We start from the raw sequence: 20967 nt of genomic DNA on the forward strand, positions 1-20967 counted from the left end.
TACGACATGGGTCCTGAACAGGTTATGAACTGTGCCTTTATGTAAAAATGCGCAAAAAAGGCGCAAAGCCACTGAAAAGTCTCTAAAACGACACTAGCCCAGACCTAGCTTAGCTTTTTGGTGAATGTGGAGAAATTTCAGAACACGTGACCTGCACAAAATTTATAAAATGCTCTGTGACCATTTAATAAATGTGGTGCTCCTACACAATACCAGCACACACAAAAAAAGGTTTTAGAAAAATGCTTCACACTACAATGATAAACGCGGGCCAGTGTGTTGCCCTTTACAGTACTAGGTATTTGAGGACGGGATATCTAGCAGAAGTCTGTGGGCATTTCCTTACATCTGGACATTGGCCATGCGACCCGGCAGCTTCCAGAAATTTGCTCAGAGTTGTAGTAAATTGTGGTGACCTAGTGACGAGCGGTCACCTCATGCACATTAATAGCTTGTCTTAAGTGAACTCCGCACATGTCTGGATCCGTCACCCTGAGCCCCCTCCTCCACAGCACGCACCTCTGTACCCTATCTAGCTCTGGCCGCTCTACGATCCACAGACGTTCACGTGGCGCCCAATGCGTGCATTCTGTCTCCCTATTGGCTGGCGGCCGGCGCCTGAGCCGCTGTGATTGGCTGAGTAAACTAGTTCACGTGAAGCGCGGAGTGGGACGGAACACCGGCTTCTTTAACAATGAGAGAGATTCGTGGTGGGGGAGTTGGCTCGGTAGCCGGAGGTGAGCGCTTGTGCTTTGACGGTCTGACGGGATGGAGAGGCCCTCAGTGTGCAGCTCGTCCAGCCCGCTCCCCGGGACTGTAGCCAGCAGCTCTGTGAGGGGAAACTAAGGTACGTGTGCCCGCAGCTCTGTAAGGGGATACTAAGGTACGTGTGCCCGCAGCTCTGTGAGGGGATACTAAGGTACGTGTGCCCGCAGCTCTGTGAGGGGATACTAAGGTACGTGTGCCCGCAGCTCTGTGAGGGGATACTAAGGTACGTGTGCCCGCAGCTCTGTGAGGGGATACTAAGGTACGTGTGCCCGCAGCTCTGTGAGGGGATACTAAGGTACGTGTGCCCGCAGCTCTGTGAGGGGATACTAAGGTACGTGTGCCCGCAGCTGTAGAGCTGCCAGTATGTGGAGACTTGGCACGAAGGTTTTCTAGCGCCTGGTAATTACTGAAGACTAGGTGGCACTCCTATCGTCTGGGGGAAAGGCTGGCATATGCAGAGCTGGCATTGTTGGCACAGCTTCAGAGAGTAGTGACCCACCCAGACTGCCAGCTTCTTTCTTTAGTAATAAGGCTTCGTCATGATGATCTTGTGCTTAGTCATGAGAACCTAATTCCCAGGTGTGCACTGGGGCTGAAATGCTGCGGTTCCTGGTGGCCATATAGGGGAATCCATATGATTACTGCGGATCTTGCTCCCAAATACTGGGCAGAGCTCGTTACACCTTGGCTTCCATGGATTCACATGGTGAAATTTAACCCTTCTCTGCTTTCTATGACATGTCCAGGTAAAGAAACCGTATATAAGCCTGTGGGTGTAGTGTGAACTGGTGCCTAGGCAACATTTATGCTGGCTTCAGAATGCCACTGAATGCGACTAGTATTGTATAGATCCGGGCTTGCTGGGAGTTGTAGTTATGCAACAGCTGGAGGCACACTGGCTGGGAAATGCTGACCTAATTTGTGCTTGGCAGATCCACGAAATCCATTACTGAAACAATGTCTTCTTCCAGCAGATCTGCAAGCGACTTATTCCCATTGTAATTCTGTGGAGCTGATCTGTAGCTATTTCTATCTGGAATCTGCTGCCATGTGTCTATTGAGTTTACCCCCTTTCATTTACATTGCTGCTGGCAAGTCAGGATTCTGCCAGGACTTATCCAGTCCTAAAAGAATCCACTATGTGGACAATGACTTAAATCTGACCTTTCCGTTAAAGTTTCCGTTTCCGTGCTTCTGTTGGGGTACAAGGACGTTGGTGTTCTCATAACCTAGGAGAACCTTTTCTTGAACGAGAAGCAAATATATTAGTAAATTAAAGTTAAGATCCTGGCTTGGTATACAAAATCTTGTACACCCCTCCCGTGCTCCAAGTAGAGCTTTAATATCAGGGTGTCCTGCTTCAGTGCACCCCCTCCTAACTAGACTATTGAATTTGTAGAGTTTTATGCTGGGGGAGGAATTAACACTAATAGGTCTTTATATATATTTTCCGTATTCGGTTTCAGAGGGAAAAAAAAACTTATGGAACTGTATGTACAGACATTTCATAGAAAACCGTATGCCAAGCGTAGCATCCGGTTGTGTATTTAGCAGCATTTAAGTTTTTATCAATTTTTTTTTCTTCGCGTACACAACTGTAGTCTTTAAAAAAAAAAAAAACGTATACGTTTACAAAAAAATGGTGGTCTATTAGAACCGTATGTGCGTACGGTTCCATCCGGTTTGCACAACAGTTTTGCAGTTTGTGCATGTGCAGTGCACACCTAAAGTTCTTCCCATAAATAGTACAAGAAGAACTTTAAGGACAAACAAAACGTGTTTTTTTTATTTTTTTATTTTTTCCCCCATCAAAAAACGTATTAAACCGTATGCAACTGGACATCCGTTTTCAAACCGTATATGGTTTAAAACCATAAAGTGTATATACTACGGTTGTATATGGTTCGGTCCGGTTTTGAGACATGTTTTTTACAAAAAAAACTGATACGGGAACTGCAGAAATGAGATGTGAATGCAGCCTTACACTGCAGGCTGCTCTATACTTTCCAGAGTGAAATCCGCCAGAGCAGCTGCCTCATGGCTCGGTGTCTGGGCTCCTCTTTCCACTCAGGAATGACCTTTTTAAGTTGATTTATGACCCAACTAAAGTGGAAGGGGCAGATTCCAACAATATATTTAAGACCTCCGCCGCAGTAAGTCAGAAACTCTTGTAAGTTAAGATGAATAGTACAGCAGACCCCTAGAGACTTCATTAGTATACACACCTTACTGTAGGGCAGTGTTTCCAAACAGGATGCCTCCAGCTGTTGCAAAACTACCAGCATGCTGGGAGTTAGTTTTGCAACTGTTGGTCTCATAGGTGTAAGTATTTTAACGTTCTGCTGTATACAGTAAAGACTACTGTAAAATAGTGGTGTGGTTGTAGTATGCACTGAGACCATGGCCCAACTGGCAGACTAAGAGCATCCTCCCTGCCCTGATAATTCAGCACACACAGTAGCTGTTAGTTTTTAATTTTTTTTTTTTTTTTTTTTTTTTCCACCATAAGCCAGTACTGCAGCACTGGCTATTAGTATGTTTGTTTCCTTTTAATCCTGAATATCCTAAGCCTTTACTTAATTTCAGTGCTGCAGATCACAAGTCTGAAATTCCACTACTAAAAGGTCTGTCTGTAGTTACTTTATTTGTATTCTAGTATTGTGCTGTAAGCAGAACTTTTTATTACTACCGTGCTTTATTGCAGCCTCTCATGTCTGGGTGAGCGGGACTTCCACTAGATGGTAGTGACAGTCCATTCTAAGCTAGAAGTGAACACGGAACATGCACATCCCACAGCATGAGATAGGGGGTGTGTTCCTGTATACGTGTTGTGTTAATTTCCGCTTTGTTTCTTTTATTTATTTATTTTTGTCCTTTCAGACAACGGACCATCAAACGTTTCTTCCTTCCTGTCGTGGATACAATTTCTTTGTCGTCAGCTCTTCTTTCTATACGTGCTCAATGCCCAGGATTGTTTCACAGATGAACTCAACCAGGTACAACTTGAAAAATTAGGCTCGGTCTTCTGTCATTTCTGCTCCCTAAGCTCATTTTCTTAACTTCCAGTCACTGACTTTATGAATTAACCTTTTTTTTTTTGTTTTGTTTTTTTGTTTCTGTGTTTCTATTTAGTTTGTACAGTTATGTTTGCAAATTCCTGCTGATAATATTTTTTGGAATGCAGCAACATTCCATCATTTAACCATTGCTTCAGGTTCTTGCCCATATGGCACAATATTGGTAATAATAAGTTGCTGTTGTTGGGGTATTTTACTGGCTAGAGCTACAGAAACCACTTAGAATTTGGTGGTTTGGAGAACGTGTGCGTTTTTATTTTATTTTTTTCCCCCCTCCCCCACTACTCTACATAGGTTATATGTAGGACACTTCTCAGCAGATAGACAATGAACAAGGGTATGATCGAGGTGACATTAAATGGAATAAAGAAATCTCAATATTGAAGAATCGGGCACATTACGTACTAGTTGATGATACAAAGTACATTAGTCACTGTTACATTTTGTTTGCTTTGAGGAGGGAATGAATAAGTGCTCAGGAACAAATCTATAAAGCTTATATATAACAATGCATTAATTGCTTTTTGTAATGTAAGTGTGCCAAAAATAAGAGAATTATGTAGAATTCGTCAGATTTTAAAGGAACAGTATGCTCTTTAAAATAAGTGACCTTTAAAGATGCAGAAGTTGTAGCAGATCACACCTACCCTCCATTTGATAGCCTAGTTAATGGCTTCTTTGTTACGCCAGTAAAAAGGCTTTAAAGAGGTACTCCGGTGTAAAGTGTGAAAACAAATGTTTTCAAATCAACTGGTGCCAGAAAGTAACTGATTTGTAAATTCCTTCAATTAAAAAAAAAAAAAAAAAAAATGCTGTATACTACAGAGAAATTTGAAGTTCTTTCCAGTCTGACCATAGTGCACTCTCTGACACCTCTGTCTGTGTCAAGAACTGTGGTCAGACTGGAAACAACTTAACACATTTATCTGTAGTAAATCTGTAGTTTACGCAGCTAAGTACTGGTAGGGTTGATATTTTTAAATAGAAGTCATTTACAAATCTGTTTAACTTTCTGGAGCCAATTGATTTGAGAGAGAGTTCCCCCTTAACCCCATCAGGACCCATGACGTACATGTACGTCATGAGTTTGCTCCCGTTCTATAACGCGGGGCCACGGCAGGTTGGGCCCGGCCTCTAACAATGGCTGGGACCTGTGGCTAATAGCGCGCAGCACTGATCGCGGGGCTGCGCACTAACCCTTTAGACGCGGCATTCAAAGTTGATAGCCGCGTCTAAAGTGAAACTAAAACGTTGCCTGTTAGCTCGGGGAGCTGTTCGGGATCGCCGCAGTAAAATTGCCTACCTGCCTCCTTGCTGTCCGAACGCCGAATAACTGCTCAGTGCCTGAGATCCAGGCATGAGCAGTCAAGCGGAAGAATTATCGATCAATGGGTTCCTATGAGAAACCATTGAATGATGTAAAAGATCAGTGTGTGCAGTGTTATAGGACCATATGGGAGCTATAACATTGCTAAAAAAAAGTGAATAAAGATCATTTAACCCCCCCTTCCCTAAACAAAAATTTGAATCACCCCCCTTTTTTCATTTAACAAAAGTGTAAAAATAAACATGTGGTATCGCCGCGTGCGGGAATGTCCGAATTATAAAAATATATAATTAAACCGCACAGTTAATGGTGTACGCGTAAAAAAAAATTAAGTCCAAAATAGTGTATTTTTGGTCACTTTTTTTATATCATGAAAAAATGAATAAAAAGCGATCAGTCAGATCAATACAAAGATGGTACGGCTCAAAACTTCAGATCACTGCACAAAAAATGAGCCCTCATACCGCCCCATACGCGGAAAAATTGTAGTTATAGGGGTCAGATGAAAATTTTAAACGTATAAATTTTCCTGCATGTAGTTATGATTTTATCCAGAAGTACGACAAAATCAAGGGTATCATTTTAATTGTATGGACCTACAGAATAAAGATAAGGTGTCAGTGTCTCACAATGATTTTATTTTTTTTCCGTTTCACCATAGATTTTTGGGTAAAATGACTGATGTCATTACAAAATAGAACTGGTGGCGCAAAAAATAAGCCGCCATATGGATTTTTAGGTGCAAAATTGAGAGTTATGCTTTTTTAAAGTTAAGGAGGAAAAACGAAAATGCAAAAAACGGAAAAACCCCGGGTCCTTAAGGTTAAAGTCTTGACCACTAGGGGTCTGTTTTCTTTCTTCTTCTTTCTCTCTATACAATCTGCTGGTCACTGCCTGTTGGGCTCAGTCCATCTGTAGCATTAAAAAGACTAAGACATGAAACAGGATATGTGCAGGAGAGGGGAGAGAGCGTGGGCTGTGTTCTTGCAAGAATGCAAAAATTAAGTACCAATGCCACTACCACTGTTAGGGTGGGCGGTATGTGCATCACGGTATTTTTGTAACTTGGGGCGGTTCCACGGTGTATAACGTTATTTCTCCTTCTCCTCCCCCCCCCAATTAATAATCAGCCCAGTTCTGCGCTGTTCTACTACTGTACTACTCACATGTCACCCGCAAGCACTGCCCTCCTTGTCCTCCTGTTTGTTGCGTGCCTGCACTGGCTGGAACTCTGTACTGTAAGCTGTATCCCTATGCGGCCATCAGTCTATCACCGGCCGTAGCGATGTTCCACCTTGGCCGGGGATAGGCTGAGCCCACTGTCATGTAAGAAGCCGGGGGGCAGAACAGCGCTCGTGGGCTTTGGTCTCTGATATACTTGCCTTCAAAATTCCCCAGCTGTTGCTGCATTTGCTTCCCCTTACGGTTTACTTGTCTTCCCTACTAACGCAACATTGTCTTACATATATACACTGCTCAAAATAAAGGAAACACTAAGATAACACATCCTAGATCTGAAGGAATGAATTGTATGAAATACTTTCGTCTTTACATAGTTGAATGTGCTGACAACAAAATCACACAAAAATGATCAATGGAAATCAGATTTATCAACCCATGGAGGTCTGGATATGGAGTCACTCTCAAAATCAAAGTGGAAAACCACATTACAGGCTGATCCAACTTTGATGTAATCAGGGGTGTGGAAATTTAAAAAAAAAAAAAACTACTTGTCCAAGGGACTAAAGCAGAACACAATCTACTTGTCCCTCAAGAAAATCTACTTGTCCTGGTTGATGAAATAATTTCAACCAAAATAGTCTGATCCCCCCCCCCCACTAGACCACCAGGGATGGATATAAGATCCTTTAGACACTGCTGTCAGCGATGATCTAATGGTTTAATAGCGGCCGCAGTGATCGCAGCATGTCGGGCTATTAGCGGAGGGAGAGCTGTAGCTCCTCTTACACCTGAGACAAGCCCAGAAAAGTCTAGATGTAACTTTTTGATCACCTTATAAAAGATTTCCCATATGAAGTGACCAAAAATTAGCAATTCTGGACTATTCTTTTACATTTACACCGTTCGGTTTAATTAACATTATATTTTAATAGCCTGGACATTTCCACATGTAGCGATACCACTTATGTTTATTTTTGTACATTATTTTTATTTAAAGAAAATAGGAAACTTTTATTAGGAAAGGGGCTTATTCACATATATACGCACCTTTTAAAATATTTTAATCACTATTTTTCAGTCTCAATAGGGACTTATGTGTTACTAGGGGGGGGGGGGGGGGGGGTTCGGCTTCTCCAGTTTATATGGTGCATTATGTGTCAGAAAATGCTGGAAGTTGCATTTAGTTAGTAGATAACTACAACTCCCAGCATGCCCTGATACAGCCTATGGTTCTGTGGGTGTTGCAGCATGTTGCACTGTATAGTACAGTTAAGGTTATTGTGGGACATGCTGGGAGTTGTAGTTTTGGTTTGTGTCAGCTGTAGAGCCAGAGGTTGTGTCAAGGAATACTGGGAATTGCAGTTAGTAACTACAACACCCAGCATGCCCTGATGCAGCCTATGGCTCTGCAGCTGACCCGAACCAAAACTACAACTCCCAGCATGCCCTGATGTAGCCTATGGCTCTGCAGCTGACCCGAACCAAAACTACAACTCCCAGCATGTTGCACTTTATAGTTCTACAGTTTAGGTTATGGTCCAACATGCTGGGAGTTGAAGTTTTGGTTTGGGCGTGTTTGTCTGCATCCGTGGGGCTCTTGGTCGTCGGGTGAGTATGAAGGGGGTGGGATTCTGGGGGTGCAATTTAGTGCGGGTGCAACTAAAAATTAATCAAATTAGATGGCACAACTGCCCTAATGCCCGACGTGACAGTCCGCTCCTATACAAAACATTCATGCATACACATATCATACATACACCAGCCACTGCCCCCATATCATACATACACACACCCCCACCACTGCCCCCCCCACATCATACATTACATACATACATACACTCACTCAATACATATGCACACATCATACATTACATACACACATCACACATACATCATACACTCACACCATACATATACACCATACATATGCACACATCATACATACACCTGCCGCTGCCCACCCCACATCATACATCACATACATACACATCACACTTAGACATTATACACACATCATACATTACATACACATCACACTTAGACATCATACACACCTCATACATTACATACACATCACACATAGACATCATACACACATACACTCACACCATACATATCCACCAGTGTTTCCCAACCAGGGTTCCTCCAGCTGTTGCAAAACTACAACTCCCAGCATGCCCAGGGCAGGCTGGGAGTTGTAGTTTTGCAACAGCTGGAGGCACCCTGGTTGGGAAACACTGACATACACCATACATATGCACACATCATACAAACACCTGCCGCTGCCCCCCCCCCCCCATCATACATTACATACACACATCACACACACACTCACACCATACATATACAACCACCCTTCCTGCCGCCGCCTGTATTCTCGGTCTCCTCACCTGAGCCGCAATGAGTGGACATCAGAGCTGTAGTCCCGGCCGGTGTGAGGTCAGATTTCCGTCCTCCCCCCTCCCCCCCTGCTCTGTGTTTTCCCCGTGCAAACTAGCAACCGCCCCGTGGTGGATTAGGTCCTGTCTAGACAGAGCAGGGGAAGGGGAGGGATAGAGCTGAGTGCGGGGGATGGAGCTGTGCACGGAGCTGTCTACATCCTTTCTCTCACCCTGCTGTGTCTTGAGCTCCGTCCATCCTCCAGGAGGGGAGATAAGGGGGCTCTGCAGTCAGCTGGAGGCCGCCGCCCCCTCCATACACTCTGAGGCCGGTGTGAGGTGGAGACTTCCATCGGCTCCTGCACCTCACACCGACATTACAGAAAAATAAGGGGGAAGTCTGTCTGTCCCTGCTAGCCCGATACAGGGCTAAATCTATCAACAATTCACCTGCCCGGCACCCAAAACTACTTGTCCCCGGCGTCGGGCTATAGGATTTCCACATCCCTGTGTAATGTCCTTTAAAACAAGTCAAAATGAGGCTCAGTAGTGTGTGTGGCCTCCACGTGCCCGTATAACTTCTCTACAATTCCTGGGTGTTTGCCTGATAAGGTGGCAGATGGTCTCCTGGGGGATGTCCTCCCAGACCTGGACTAAAGCATCTGCCAACTCCTGGATAGTCTTTGGTGCAACGTGGCGTTGGTGGATGGAGTGAGACATGATGTCCCACATGTGCTCAATCGGATTCAGGTCTGGGGAACGGGCGGGACAGTCCATAGCATCAATGCCTTCCTCTTGAAGGAACTGCTGACACTCCAGCCACATGAGGCCTAATATTGTCTTGCATTAGGAGGAACCCAGGGCCCAACCGCACCAGCTTATGGTCTCACAAGGGGTCTGAGGATCTCATCTCTGTACCTAATGGCTACCTCTGGCAAGCACATGGAGGGCTGTGCGGCCCCCCAAAGAAATGCCACCTCACACCATTACTGACCCACCGCCAAACCGGTCATGCTGGAGGATGTTGCAAGCAGTAGAATGTTCTCCACGGCGTCTCCAGACTGTCATGTCTCACATGTGCTCAGTGTGAACCTGCTTTCATCTGTGAAGAGCACAGGGGGCCAGTGGCGAATTTGCCAATCTTGGTGTTCTCTGGCAAATGCCAAACGTCCTGCACAGTGTTGGGCTGTAAGCACAACCCCCACCTGTGGACTTCGGGCCCTCATGGTTCTGCCCATATGAGTGGACACATGCACATCTGTAGCATGCTGGAGGTCATTTTACAGGGCTCTGGCAGTGCTCCTCCTGCTCATCCTTGAACAAAAGCAGAGGTAGCGGTCCTGCTGCTGGGTTGTTGCTCTCCTACGGCCTTCTCAATTTCTCCTGATGTACTGGCCTGTCTCCTGGTAGCGTCTCCATGCTCTGGACACTACGCTGACAGACACAGCAAACCTTCTTGCCACAGCTCTCAGGTAGTGCAGCTCATCCAGAATGGTACATCAATGAGCCACTTGTGTGGGTTGTAGACTCGATCTCATGCTACCACTAGAGTGAAAGCACCACCAGCATTCAAGTGACCAAAATATCAGCAAGGAAGCATAGGAACTGAAAAGTGGTCACCCCTGCAGAACCCACTCCTTTATTGGGGGGGTGTCTTGCTAATTGCCTATAATTTCCACCTGTTTGTTCCACTTGCATGTGAAATTGATTGTCAATCAGTGTTGCTTCCTGAGTGGACAGTGTGATTTCACAGACGTGGGATTGACTTGAAGTTACAATGTGTTATTTAAGTGTTCCCTTTATTTTTTTTTGAGCAGTGCATAATGACTAGACAATTGTCCGGTCATGTAATGATCAGTAAACAGATGATGCAGTGAGTGAATTGTGGCTAATTCTTAGTATGTTTGATTAGAGACGTTTATTCCCCCCCCCCCCCCCCCCCCCTTAAGCGTCAGGAGGTGGAGGAGGTGATGTTTAGAAGAATGCCCATTATACAGTATATTTAATTAAAAAATATATAATTTTTAACACCAGCACTCCCATGGCTGGGAATGGGAACAGGACACTGGAGGCACCACGGAAGGGTTGGAGTTAAGTAAGGGTTTATTTCTATATAGTATGAGCATTGTTCAAAAAAAAAAAAAAAAAAATTAAACCTCCTGCCTGAATATCACTTTTAAAATAGATTTAAAATATATCAAATTCCAGTGGTAACATGACTGACTATTTTTTTTTTTTTTTTCCTTGCGTATGTTCCCTAGTGTTCTGGACTTCTTTCCACCGAAGCCAACCATGGCCCTGGATATTGCTATGAAGTTTTATCTGCATTCTCCAACACTGAAACGCGACAATTTGGATTGCAGAATAGGACCTAAACCAGACAAGCCTCTGAGACCATGCATCCAGCCAAATGACAAATTACTCACAGAGATAAACAACCAGGAGAACAAAGTTAAAAAAAGGGTCTCCTTTGCCGACAGCAGGGGTTTATCCCTTACGATGGTAAAGGTGTACTCTGAGTTCGATGATCCCTTGGAAATCCCTTTCAACATAACAGAGTTGATAGACAACATTTACCACCTGACCACTTTGGAGAAAGAGCACCTTGTTTTGGACTTTGCCCAGCCTGCAGCAGACTACTTGGATTTCAGGAACCGTCTTCAGACAGAATATGTTTGTCTAGAAAATTGTATGCTCAAAGAGCGATCGCTTGTTGGCACAGTGAAAGTGAAAAATCTCGCCTTCCAGAAATGTGTCAAGATACGAATGACTTGTAATTCTTGGCGAACTTTTACAGATCATGAGTGTCAGTACGTTAAAGACACCTATGCTGGGTCTGATAGGGACACGTTTTCTTTTGACATTGTCCTGCCTGATGACATCCATGCACAAGAGAGGATAGAATTTGCAGTTTACTTCGAATGCAGTGGCAAAATGTACTGGGACAGCAATAAAGGACAAAATTACAGAATAATTCGTTCAGGCTTTAAGAGCCGTCACTGTGAGTCTGATTATAGTGTTTCTCTAGATCAGTTTGGAAGCCCCAGGTGCTCATATGGTATATTTCCAGAATGGGCCGGCTACTCTGGGTTTGACAAACAAGGACCTTACTATTAAAATAGCATGAGCTGAAAACTGTCCTGTAAGATAGTCGAGCCAGTCCTGACACTAGATTTGGGTTGTGATGTGAATGTATCTGGTGAATGCCATTAGTTAGGACTCAGAACCTGTACTAGGTTATATGTTTCTGCTTCCTGGATTGGCACCTTTTGTTACTATAAGGGTAAAAGCTAGGAATTGCTGCTAAAATTTTTTCCTTTCCCAACCAAAATGCTGCTAGACTTCTACTGAAGATACATTAGTTTTCATGACAATTGACTCTTCCTGATCCCTGTTTAACCTCTTATTAAAAGATGGCTCGGTTTTACAAAAACATTTTTGGAGGTAATAATGTGTAACATTGCCGATTCCTCCTAATTCTGCTCAGGTAAAATCTTTTGTAGTCTGCTGGAACTGAATTAATGTTTGTTTGCACTTCCCCACCCTAAGCACATACGCTGCACCTGTTTTTATGACACTTCCAGTGGTGCCGGAATAAGACTTACACAGTTTCTAGGTTTCTTTTTTTTAACTGTTATGCTTGGCAAATGAGGGAACTTATCAGTTCTGTAAAGTTTCTCTTTATCTGTGTGTGCATCACATGAATTGTTTTTTCTTTTTCTTGTCACTTAAATCGGTGCCTTTAAAATGGTTAATTTCTACATCTTGGACCTTCCACCGCTCACTTGCACATGTATGTTTGCAGTCTTGTATGTTTCCATTACTGTTGTAATTTAGCAAATTATGTATTTATTACACTTTTTTTTTTATTTATACTCTTGGTGGATGCAGGTGTCCACTTAGTATAAAACTCAGTAGTGTAGATTGTTATTATATAATTTTTTTTTTTTTTTTTTTCTCTCTCTTAATTCAGATGAGAAAAATGGGCATCCTATTGTGTGTGGTGATGCCCTCCTTGAATTGAGACCAGTACACAAATGACTGTGGTAGGGCTTGTTTATGTTCATGCCTAGAGCAGGTATAGCTATGGAAACATATTTATTGGATAGTGTGCTGGATCTGATAATGGATTAAAGTATACTACCATTGTTTCCTATCCATTACATCTTATTAGGTCAGAAATTGCTGTCACTTGTGACTATAGAGATGGTGTCTTGTCATGGTCAGTGGGACCCAATAATGAAGTGACTGGTACGCTTTGCCACCACCCTTCATTAGAGCCATTTTCAGTGACTTTTGAAAGTATCCTCCCCTCCACGCACTACTTTCCCTTACTCAACTTTGTAGTAGTGTCTTGTTTTGTTTGCTTTTCAGCATAGATGTCCAAAAAGTGTAAAGGCACCAGGTTTGTCAGAATATTTATGTATAACATGAGTTCCCCCGAGAACTTACAAAACTAAATGTGAAATGTTTGGCTATTGGGAAGTGTCAATATTTGATTAACTACTTTCCAAAATGCATTTATAGGGATACATTTTATTTTTTCCCATTTTTGCAGAGATTTTGAACTCTACACAAACAGTGCCTTGTTCCTGCATGTTTATATTTTAAGTAAAAAGTTAACTTTGTACACAAGTCATTGGGTACAACATATGCACTTTATAATCACAATTGAAATTTGTCTATTTTTAGAATTGAAATGGTTGTTTTTAAAGTGAATTGTAATAAAGGTAAAGCATTTAAAGGAACAAATATCAGGTATTTTATGTGTCAGAATGTGATGATTTTTTTTTTTGTTTTCCCCTTCTGGTCGCTGATGGGTGTAAGGGGCAAGGTCTTCTTTGTTTAATAAAAAAAAAAAAACGTAGGAACATCCAGTGGATAGGGGGATGAGTGTCCGACCGCTGGAACTCCCATGATCTTCTGTAAATCACTCCAGCCCTCCTTGTGCACAGAGTGGGGTGGGCACACCCCTCAATTTCCTAAGGGAGATCCTGCACTAAACAGGGCTGTGGAGTCAGTCTCGGACGAAATTTTGGGTACCTGGAGTCGGCAAACAATGCACAGACTCCTACTAAATTTTGATTGGAATTAAAAAAAAGCACGTTTTAAATGTCCCAATTCACAAAGTTATAATTAAGGACTTCTCTACTGTAAGAATAAAGACCAATGCATGCAGTGCCTCACGTAACCGCAAAACAAACACTTAGTGACCGTGAAGAAGCATGCTTTTCATGTGCTTCACTATATGGCATGCAACGCACAATTGGGAGCGGCAATACTTATACTTTCCATAGTGTTGTGTTCTGCTGTTACAGGGAACCCATGGGCAACCTAGCCTCGCACTGATAAGGGATTAACCTGTTAAGTACCAGGGAGCAAATTCGTACCTGTACGCCCTTGGTCCTTAACCTCTTCAGGACGCCGGGCGTATGCCTACGCCCTGCATCCCGAGTCAGTGACAGCCCTGATCATCCTGCGGGCTAGGAGAGAGGTCGCAGTGCTGCGATCTCCTCCTATCCCCTGCCATTGGTCAGAACTGATTCTGACCAATGGCAGTGCAGGACAGTGGGTTGCCATGGCACCCCCCCCCCCCTTCCGTTCTGCCCACCCCTGGATGTCGTGGAGAGAAGATGGAGGCCAGTACCTGGAGAAGATGCGTGGGGACCCCGATCCTTGCTGGAGACAGGCACAGGTAGGGAAACGATGGTGGGGGGTGGGGAAATGAAAGTGAAAGTAAACCACTAGGAAGGCCAAACCAACTCCCAGCATGCCCAGACAGCCAAAGGCTGTCTGGGCATGCTGGAAGTTGTCGTTTTTGCATCATCTGGAGGGTCACAGTTTGGAGACCACTGTTACAGTGGTGGCCAAACGGTAGCCCTCCAGATGTTGCCAAACTACAACTCTCAGCATGCCTAGACTGCCCAGGCATGCTGGGAGTTGTAGTTCTGTAACATCTGTCCCTTCAGAATTTGCAATTTTCATGAAATTTTTGAAAATTGCTGCTCTACTTTGAAGCCCTCTAATTTTTTCAAAAAGCAAAAATGTCCTTTTTTTTTATGCCAACATAAAGTGGACATATTGTATTTGTGAATAAAAATAAAATTTATTTGGAATATCCATTTTCCTTACAAGTAGAGAAAATTTTCAACAAAAAGGATGCAAGTAACGCCGAAAATTTACCACCAAAATAAAGTAGACTATGTCACGAAAAAAGTCTCTCAGAATCAGAATATTCGGTAAAAGCGTCTTCGAGTTATTCGTAAAGCGACGGTGGTCAGAATTTCGTAAAAGGGCTCAGTCCTTAAGGTGAGAAAGGGCTGCTTTCTTAAGGGGTTAAGGACCAAGGGCGTACCTGTATGCCCATGGGAATTTCGGTCCCCACCGCGACTGCGGATATTGATCAGCAGTCACCCCGCGCAAATGCCCAGGCGGGGTCATCAGACCCCCTCCCATGTTGGCAATCGTTGCAAATCGCGAGTGAATTCACACGATTCCGGGTCTCCGGTGACTCGGAAAATAAGGGGGATAGGAGGGAGGTGGCAGGGGTGCCACCCCTCCTATCCCTGCTATTGGGCATCAAGAAGCGACATCCAATAGCAGATCGGGGGTTAACTTTCATTTTCCCCGTTCTGGCCTCCCACAATAGGTGGGGCAGAACGGTGAAACCGAAGGGGACCGGGCGCCGAAGTCCACTTACCCTGCGGGCGAAGATCGGTGGGTGGCATGTCGTGCGGCTGGATCCAACGGAAGTCGGTAAGTTGCCTAGCAACATCTAGAAGGCTACAGTTTCAGACCACCTGTACAGTGGTCTCTTCACTTTTGCCCTCCCAGATGTTGCAGAACTCCCAGCATGCACAGACAGCTGTCATGCTGGGATTTGTAGTTTTGCAACAGCTTGAGGGCTACAGTTTGGATATCACTGTGCAGTGAACTCTGGCCCTCTAGATGTTGCAAAAGTACAACTCCCAGCATGCCCACATAGCAGTTTGCGGTCTAGGAATGCTGGAATTTGTAGTTTTGACACATGGAGGGTCACAGTTTGGAGGTCACTGTGCAGTGGTTTCTAAACTGTAGCTCTCCAGATGTTGCAAAACTGCAAATCCCAGCATGCCCAAACAGCTGTCTGAGCATGCTGGGAGTTGTAGTTATGCAACAGCTGGAGGTACTTAACTACAACTCCCAGCATGCACTCATTACATGCTGGTAGTTGTAGTTTTGCAACAGCTGTAGGCACACTGGTTGGAAAATACTGAGTTAGGTAAAAGAACCTAACTGAAGGTTTTCCAACCAACGTGCCTCCAGCTGTTGCAAAAGTACAACTCTATACTGTCAGTGCATGCTGGGAGTTGTAGTTTTGAAACAACTGGAGGTTTGCCCCCCCATTCACATGGGCAGGTTTACAGTAAGTTTCCTGCTTCAAGTATGAGCTGCAGCAAATTTGTCGCCACAGAGAACTCCTAGTGGTAAGCTCACTGTAAACCTCCGCCAGTGCGAATGTACCCTAAAAACACTACACTAACACATAAAAAAGGGTAAAACACAACATATACACCCCTTTACACTGTCTTCCCCCCCCCCCCCCCCCCCCAAATAAAAATAAGATGTATTGTACAGCAGTGTTTCCAAAACGGAGCCTCCAGCCGTTGCAAAACAATTCCCAGCATTTCCGCACAGCCACTGACTGTCCAGGCATGCTGGGAGTTTAGCAACAGCTGGAGGCATCCTGTTTGGGACTCACTGGCGTTGAAAACCCTTATGCAATCCCTAATTTAGTCCTCAAATACGCATGGCGCTCTCGCACTTCGGGGCCCTGTTGTATTTCAAGGAAACAGTTTAGTGCCACATATGGGGTATTTCCGTACTCGAGAGAAATTGCACTACATATTTTGGGGGGCTTTTCTCTTTTTACCCCTTATGAAAAGGAAATGTTTGGGTCTACAACAGTAACATGCTGGTTTTGTCCTTTACCTTTTTATTTTCTCAAGAGGTAAAAGGAAGAAAAAAACATTTGTAACACAATTTCTCCTGAATACAGAAATACCCCATATGGGGGAGTAAAATGCTCTGCGGGCACACAACAAGGCTCAGGAGTGAGAGCGCATCATGTACATTCGAGGCCTAATTTGGTGACTTGCCCAGGGGTGGCTGATTTTACAGCGGTTCTGAAATAAACGCAAAAAAATAAATACCCACATATGACCCCATTTTGGAAACTAACACCCCTCACAGAATGTAACAAGGGGTACAGTGAGCATCAACACCCCACAAGTGTTTCACAAATTTTCATTAAAGTTAGATGGGAAAATAAAAGAAAATTTCACTAAAATGCTGGTGTTACCCTAAATGTTTCATTTTCACAAGGGAAAATAGGAAAAAAGCCCTCAAACTTGTAACCCCATTTCTCTTTAGTATATAAATACCCCATATGCAGATGTAAAGTGCTCTGCGGGCAAACTACAGTGCTCAGAAGAGAAGGAGCTCCATTGGGATTTTGAAGAGAAAATTTGTCCGGAATTGAAGGCCACGTGTGTTTACAAAGCCCCCCCATAGTGCCAGAACAATGGACCACTCCCACATGTGACCTCATTTTGGAAACTAGACCCCCTCACGTAATGTTATGAGGGGTACAGTGAGCATTTATGCCCCACAGGTGTCTGACAGATTTTTGGAACAGTGGTCTGTGAATATTAAAAATATAATTTTTCATTTGCTCAGCCCACTGTTCCAAAGATCTGTCAAACGCCAGTGGAGTGTGAGGGGTGTAGTTTCCAAAATGGGGTCACATATGAGGGGTCCACTGTTCTGGCATCACGGGGGGCTTTGTAAACGCACTTGGCCCCTAACTTCCATTCCAAACAAATTCCCTTTCCAAAAGCTCAATGGCGCTCCTCTTCTGAGCATTGTAGTGCGCCAGCAGAGCACTAGACGTCCACACATGGGGTATTTCCATACTCTGAAGAAATGGGGTTACAAATTTTGGGGGTCATTTTCTCCTATTACCCCTTGTAAAAATGTAAAAAAAAATGTTTAATTTACACATTAAACTTTAACAAAGTCGTGAAATACCTGTGAGGTGTTAAGGCTCACTGTACCCATGTATGCCATGTGTTTTTTTTTTTTGTTTTTTTTGCTGTTCTGACACCATAGGGGCTTCCTAAATGCGACATACCCCCCAAAAAACCATTTCAGCAAAATTTGCTTTCAAAAAGCCAAATGTGACTCCTCTTCTGAACATTGTAGTTCGCTCGCAGAGCATTTTCCGTCCTAACATGGGGTACTTCCATACTCAGAAGAGATGGAGTTACAAATTTGGGGGGGCATTTTCTCCCATTACCCTTTATAAAAATGGTAAATTTGGGGAAAAAAACTGCACTTCAGTGAAAACATTTTTTTTTTTCCATTTACACATCCAATTTTAACGAAAAGTCATCAAACACCTGTGGGGTGTTAAGGCTCACTGGACCCCTTGTTACGTGCCTTGAGGGGTGTGGTTTCCAAAATGGTATGCCATGTGGGGGGGGGGGGGTTCTACTGTTCTGGCACCATAGTGGCTTCCTAAATTTGACATGCCCCCCAAAAACCGTTTCAGAAATACTCACTCTCCAAAATCCCATTGGCGTGCCTTCCCTTCTGAGCCCTCTACAGCGCCCGCTGAACACTTGACATACACATATGAGGTACTTCCTTACTCGAGAGAAATCGTGTTACAAATTTTGAGAGGATTTGTCTCCTTTTACCTCTTGTAAAAATTCAAAAACTGGGTCTACAAGAACATGCAAGTGTAAAAAATGAAGATTTTGAATTTTCTCCTTTATTTTGCTGTTATTCCTGTGAAACACCTAAAGGGTTAACACACTTACTAAATGTCATTTTGAATACTTTGAGGGGTGCAGTTTTTATAATGGGGTCATTTGTGGGGTATTTCTAATAGGAAGGCCCTTCAAATCCACTTCAAACCTGAACTGGTCCATGAAAAATTCAGATTTTGAAAATTTTGTGGAAAATTGCTGCTGAACTTTGAAGCCCTCTGATGTTTTCCAAAAGTAAAAACATGTCAACTTTATGATGCAAATATAAATTAGACATATTGTATTTGTGAATCAAAATATAATTTATTTGGAATGTCTATTTCCCTTACAAGCAGAGAGCTTCAACGTTAGAAAAATGCAAAATTTTCTATTTTTTCATCAAATTTTGGAATTGTTCACCAAGAAAGGATGCAAGTATCGACAAAATGTTACCACTAACATAAAGTAGAATATGTCATGAAAAAACTATCTCGGTATCAGAATGAAAAGTAAAAGCATCCCAGAGTTATTAATGCTTAAAGTGAAAGTGGTCAGATGTACAAAAAACGCTCTGGTCCTACAGTGAAAATTGGCCTAGTCCTTAAGGGGTTACATTTTTTTTTTTTTTTTTTTGCAGGACTAGACACTTGTATAAGTGAAGGGAATGGAGGGTCAATAGATCAAGACTGAAGCTGTAAACGATTGGAAAAACTGCTGCCATTCAGCTAAGGCTATAAAAACTTGTAAACTCCGATTGTTTGCTTGAACTTTAAACATGACTATAGGATTCTACTAGGGAAACCATGTTTTATAATAAATGCTAGAAGAGCTTAGAATGACTTCTTGGAACAGCTTCTTGGATTCAACTGTAAGTGTTTATAAATACATTCGCATATTAATACAGAGGAGTCAGGGAGTTGGAAGTACAAAAGAACTGCTGAGTCGGAACATTTATCTACCGACTCCACAGCCCTGGCGCTTAAGAGCCCTTTACTCGTGTGTCTCTGGCTCTCACATAGAGATAGTTGGAAGGCATGAGCGCCTACCCCTGCTCCATACACGAGGAGAGCCAGAGTGCTTTACAGGAGATCGTAGGTGGGGGGGGGGGGTGTTAGTGGGGTGTTAAATGGTTTCTCTACCTTTCGATGCCCTGGTGCCTTACATTTCAAAGCTGGAGCAACAGAACTGCTCAGTGTCTTTTCTCACTGAGAATAAAGCTACCCATACAGTGTACGATCATTTAGCCAATAGCTAGCTCTCTCAACCTCTAATACACGTTCTCAGCTTGCCCGAGCGTGCATGTGATTTCATTATGGAGAAGTCAATAAGCCACTTTCAGATGTCTTTTGTGGTAGCTTATGTACCTTTTTTGATAATAGTCAACTATGTCCAAATCTAATGTCTGGAACATTGGCCAGTTCCATCAATATTTATGGCCAACCTAAGGGTCAATGTATTTAGCCCTGCCTTACACAAACCTGTACTCTCTCTGTAGGAATTCCCTATTCAATTCAATTGGAAAGTGTTTTGTTTTCTCTTACATTTTATCTTGCAGTCCCGGAAGTTTTGTCCCCATCATTCTTCGCTATACTACATAATGAAATAGTGAAAGCAGAATTTTAGCAACATTTGCAAATTTATGAAAATTTTAAAGCTACAATTTTGCATGGATGTAAGTATTCAGACCCTTTTCCATGACACTTGGCTCTGGGAGCCTCCTATTTTGATCACTTCACCTGTGGTAAATTCAGTTGACTGGTCATAACTTGTCACAGCTGACAATGCATATTGGAGCAAAAACAAAGCCACGAGAGGAGGAAAGACCTGCCTGTAGAGATCCAAGAGACTTGTGTGAAGAGATTTCTGGAGAATGATACAAAACAATTATTTCAATTCAAGACAGCACATGGGTGGATGAGAGACAGTTCTGTGAATGTCCTTGCATGGCCCAGCCAGACCCCTAACTCGAATCCTGTCTAACATCTCTCACTGCCCCATGACAAGAAATTAGGGGTTATCCACAATAAGGTGATTTTAGTACATACCTGGCAGACAGTAATGGACATGCTTAGGAAGGATCTGCGCTTGTCTTGGGGGCTAAATGGCGATGTTGTGAGATTACCATAACACTGTGGCTAGCTTTTTGGGAACTTGTATTTCCTGTTTGACTTTTTTTTTCTTTGACTACAAATCCCACAATTCAATTTTCCTCCCTCCCACACATCAGTCACCCCACTCATTGAAACATAAATGAGCTGCATCCATTCAAAAGACCTGTGGCTTTCAATAGGGATCGACCGATATTCACAATTTTGAACGTTATCGGTATCGGCAATTACCTTGCTGATAATCCGATAATGACCCACACCGCCCCCCCGCGCACCAAAATATCCACAGAATATCGGTATAAGTTACCAGCTATCGGCCTGAAAGGCCACAGATTA

General features: G+C 43.3%; 1 protein-coding gene across 3 annotated transcripts; it reads left to right on the plus strand.

Moving 5' to 3' along the window:
• Nucleotides 1-303: 303 nt before the first annotated feature.
• Nucleotides 304-13478, plus strand: PPP1R3B (protein phosphatase 1 regulatory subunit 3B). 3 transcript variants are annotated; one of them, XM_056569558.1, is made up of 3 exons: nt 304-737; nt 3649-3764; nt 10994-13478. In XM_056569558.1, the coding sequence occupies exons 2-3, from the start codon at nt 3730-3732 to the stop codon at nt 11847-11849; spliced, it is 891 nt and encodes a 296-aa protein (XP_056425533.1). In that variant the 5' UTR covers nt 304-737; nt 3649-3729; the 3' UTR covers nt 11850-13478. The 3 variants fall into 3 exon arrangements, with proteins under 3 accessions (XP_056425533.1, XP_056425519.1, XP_056425526.1); XM_056569544.1 differs by having other exon boundaries at nt 305-847; XM_056569551.1 differs by lacking the exon at nt 304-737 and adding an exon at nt 1068-1099.
• The last annotated feature ends 7489 nt before the right edge of the window (nt 13479-20967 follow it).

This window comes from Hyla sarda, chromosome 1, assembly GCF_029499605.1.
Source record: "Hyla sarda isolate aHylSar1 chromosome 1, aHylSar1.hap1, whole genome shotgun sequence".
NCBI classification, from domain to species: domain Eukaryota; kingdom Metazoa; phylum Chordata; class Amphibia; order Anura; family Hylidae; genus Hyla; species Hyla sarda.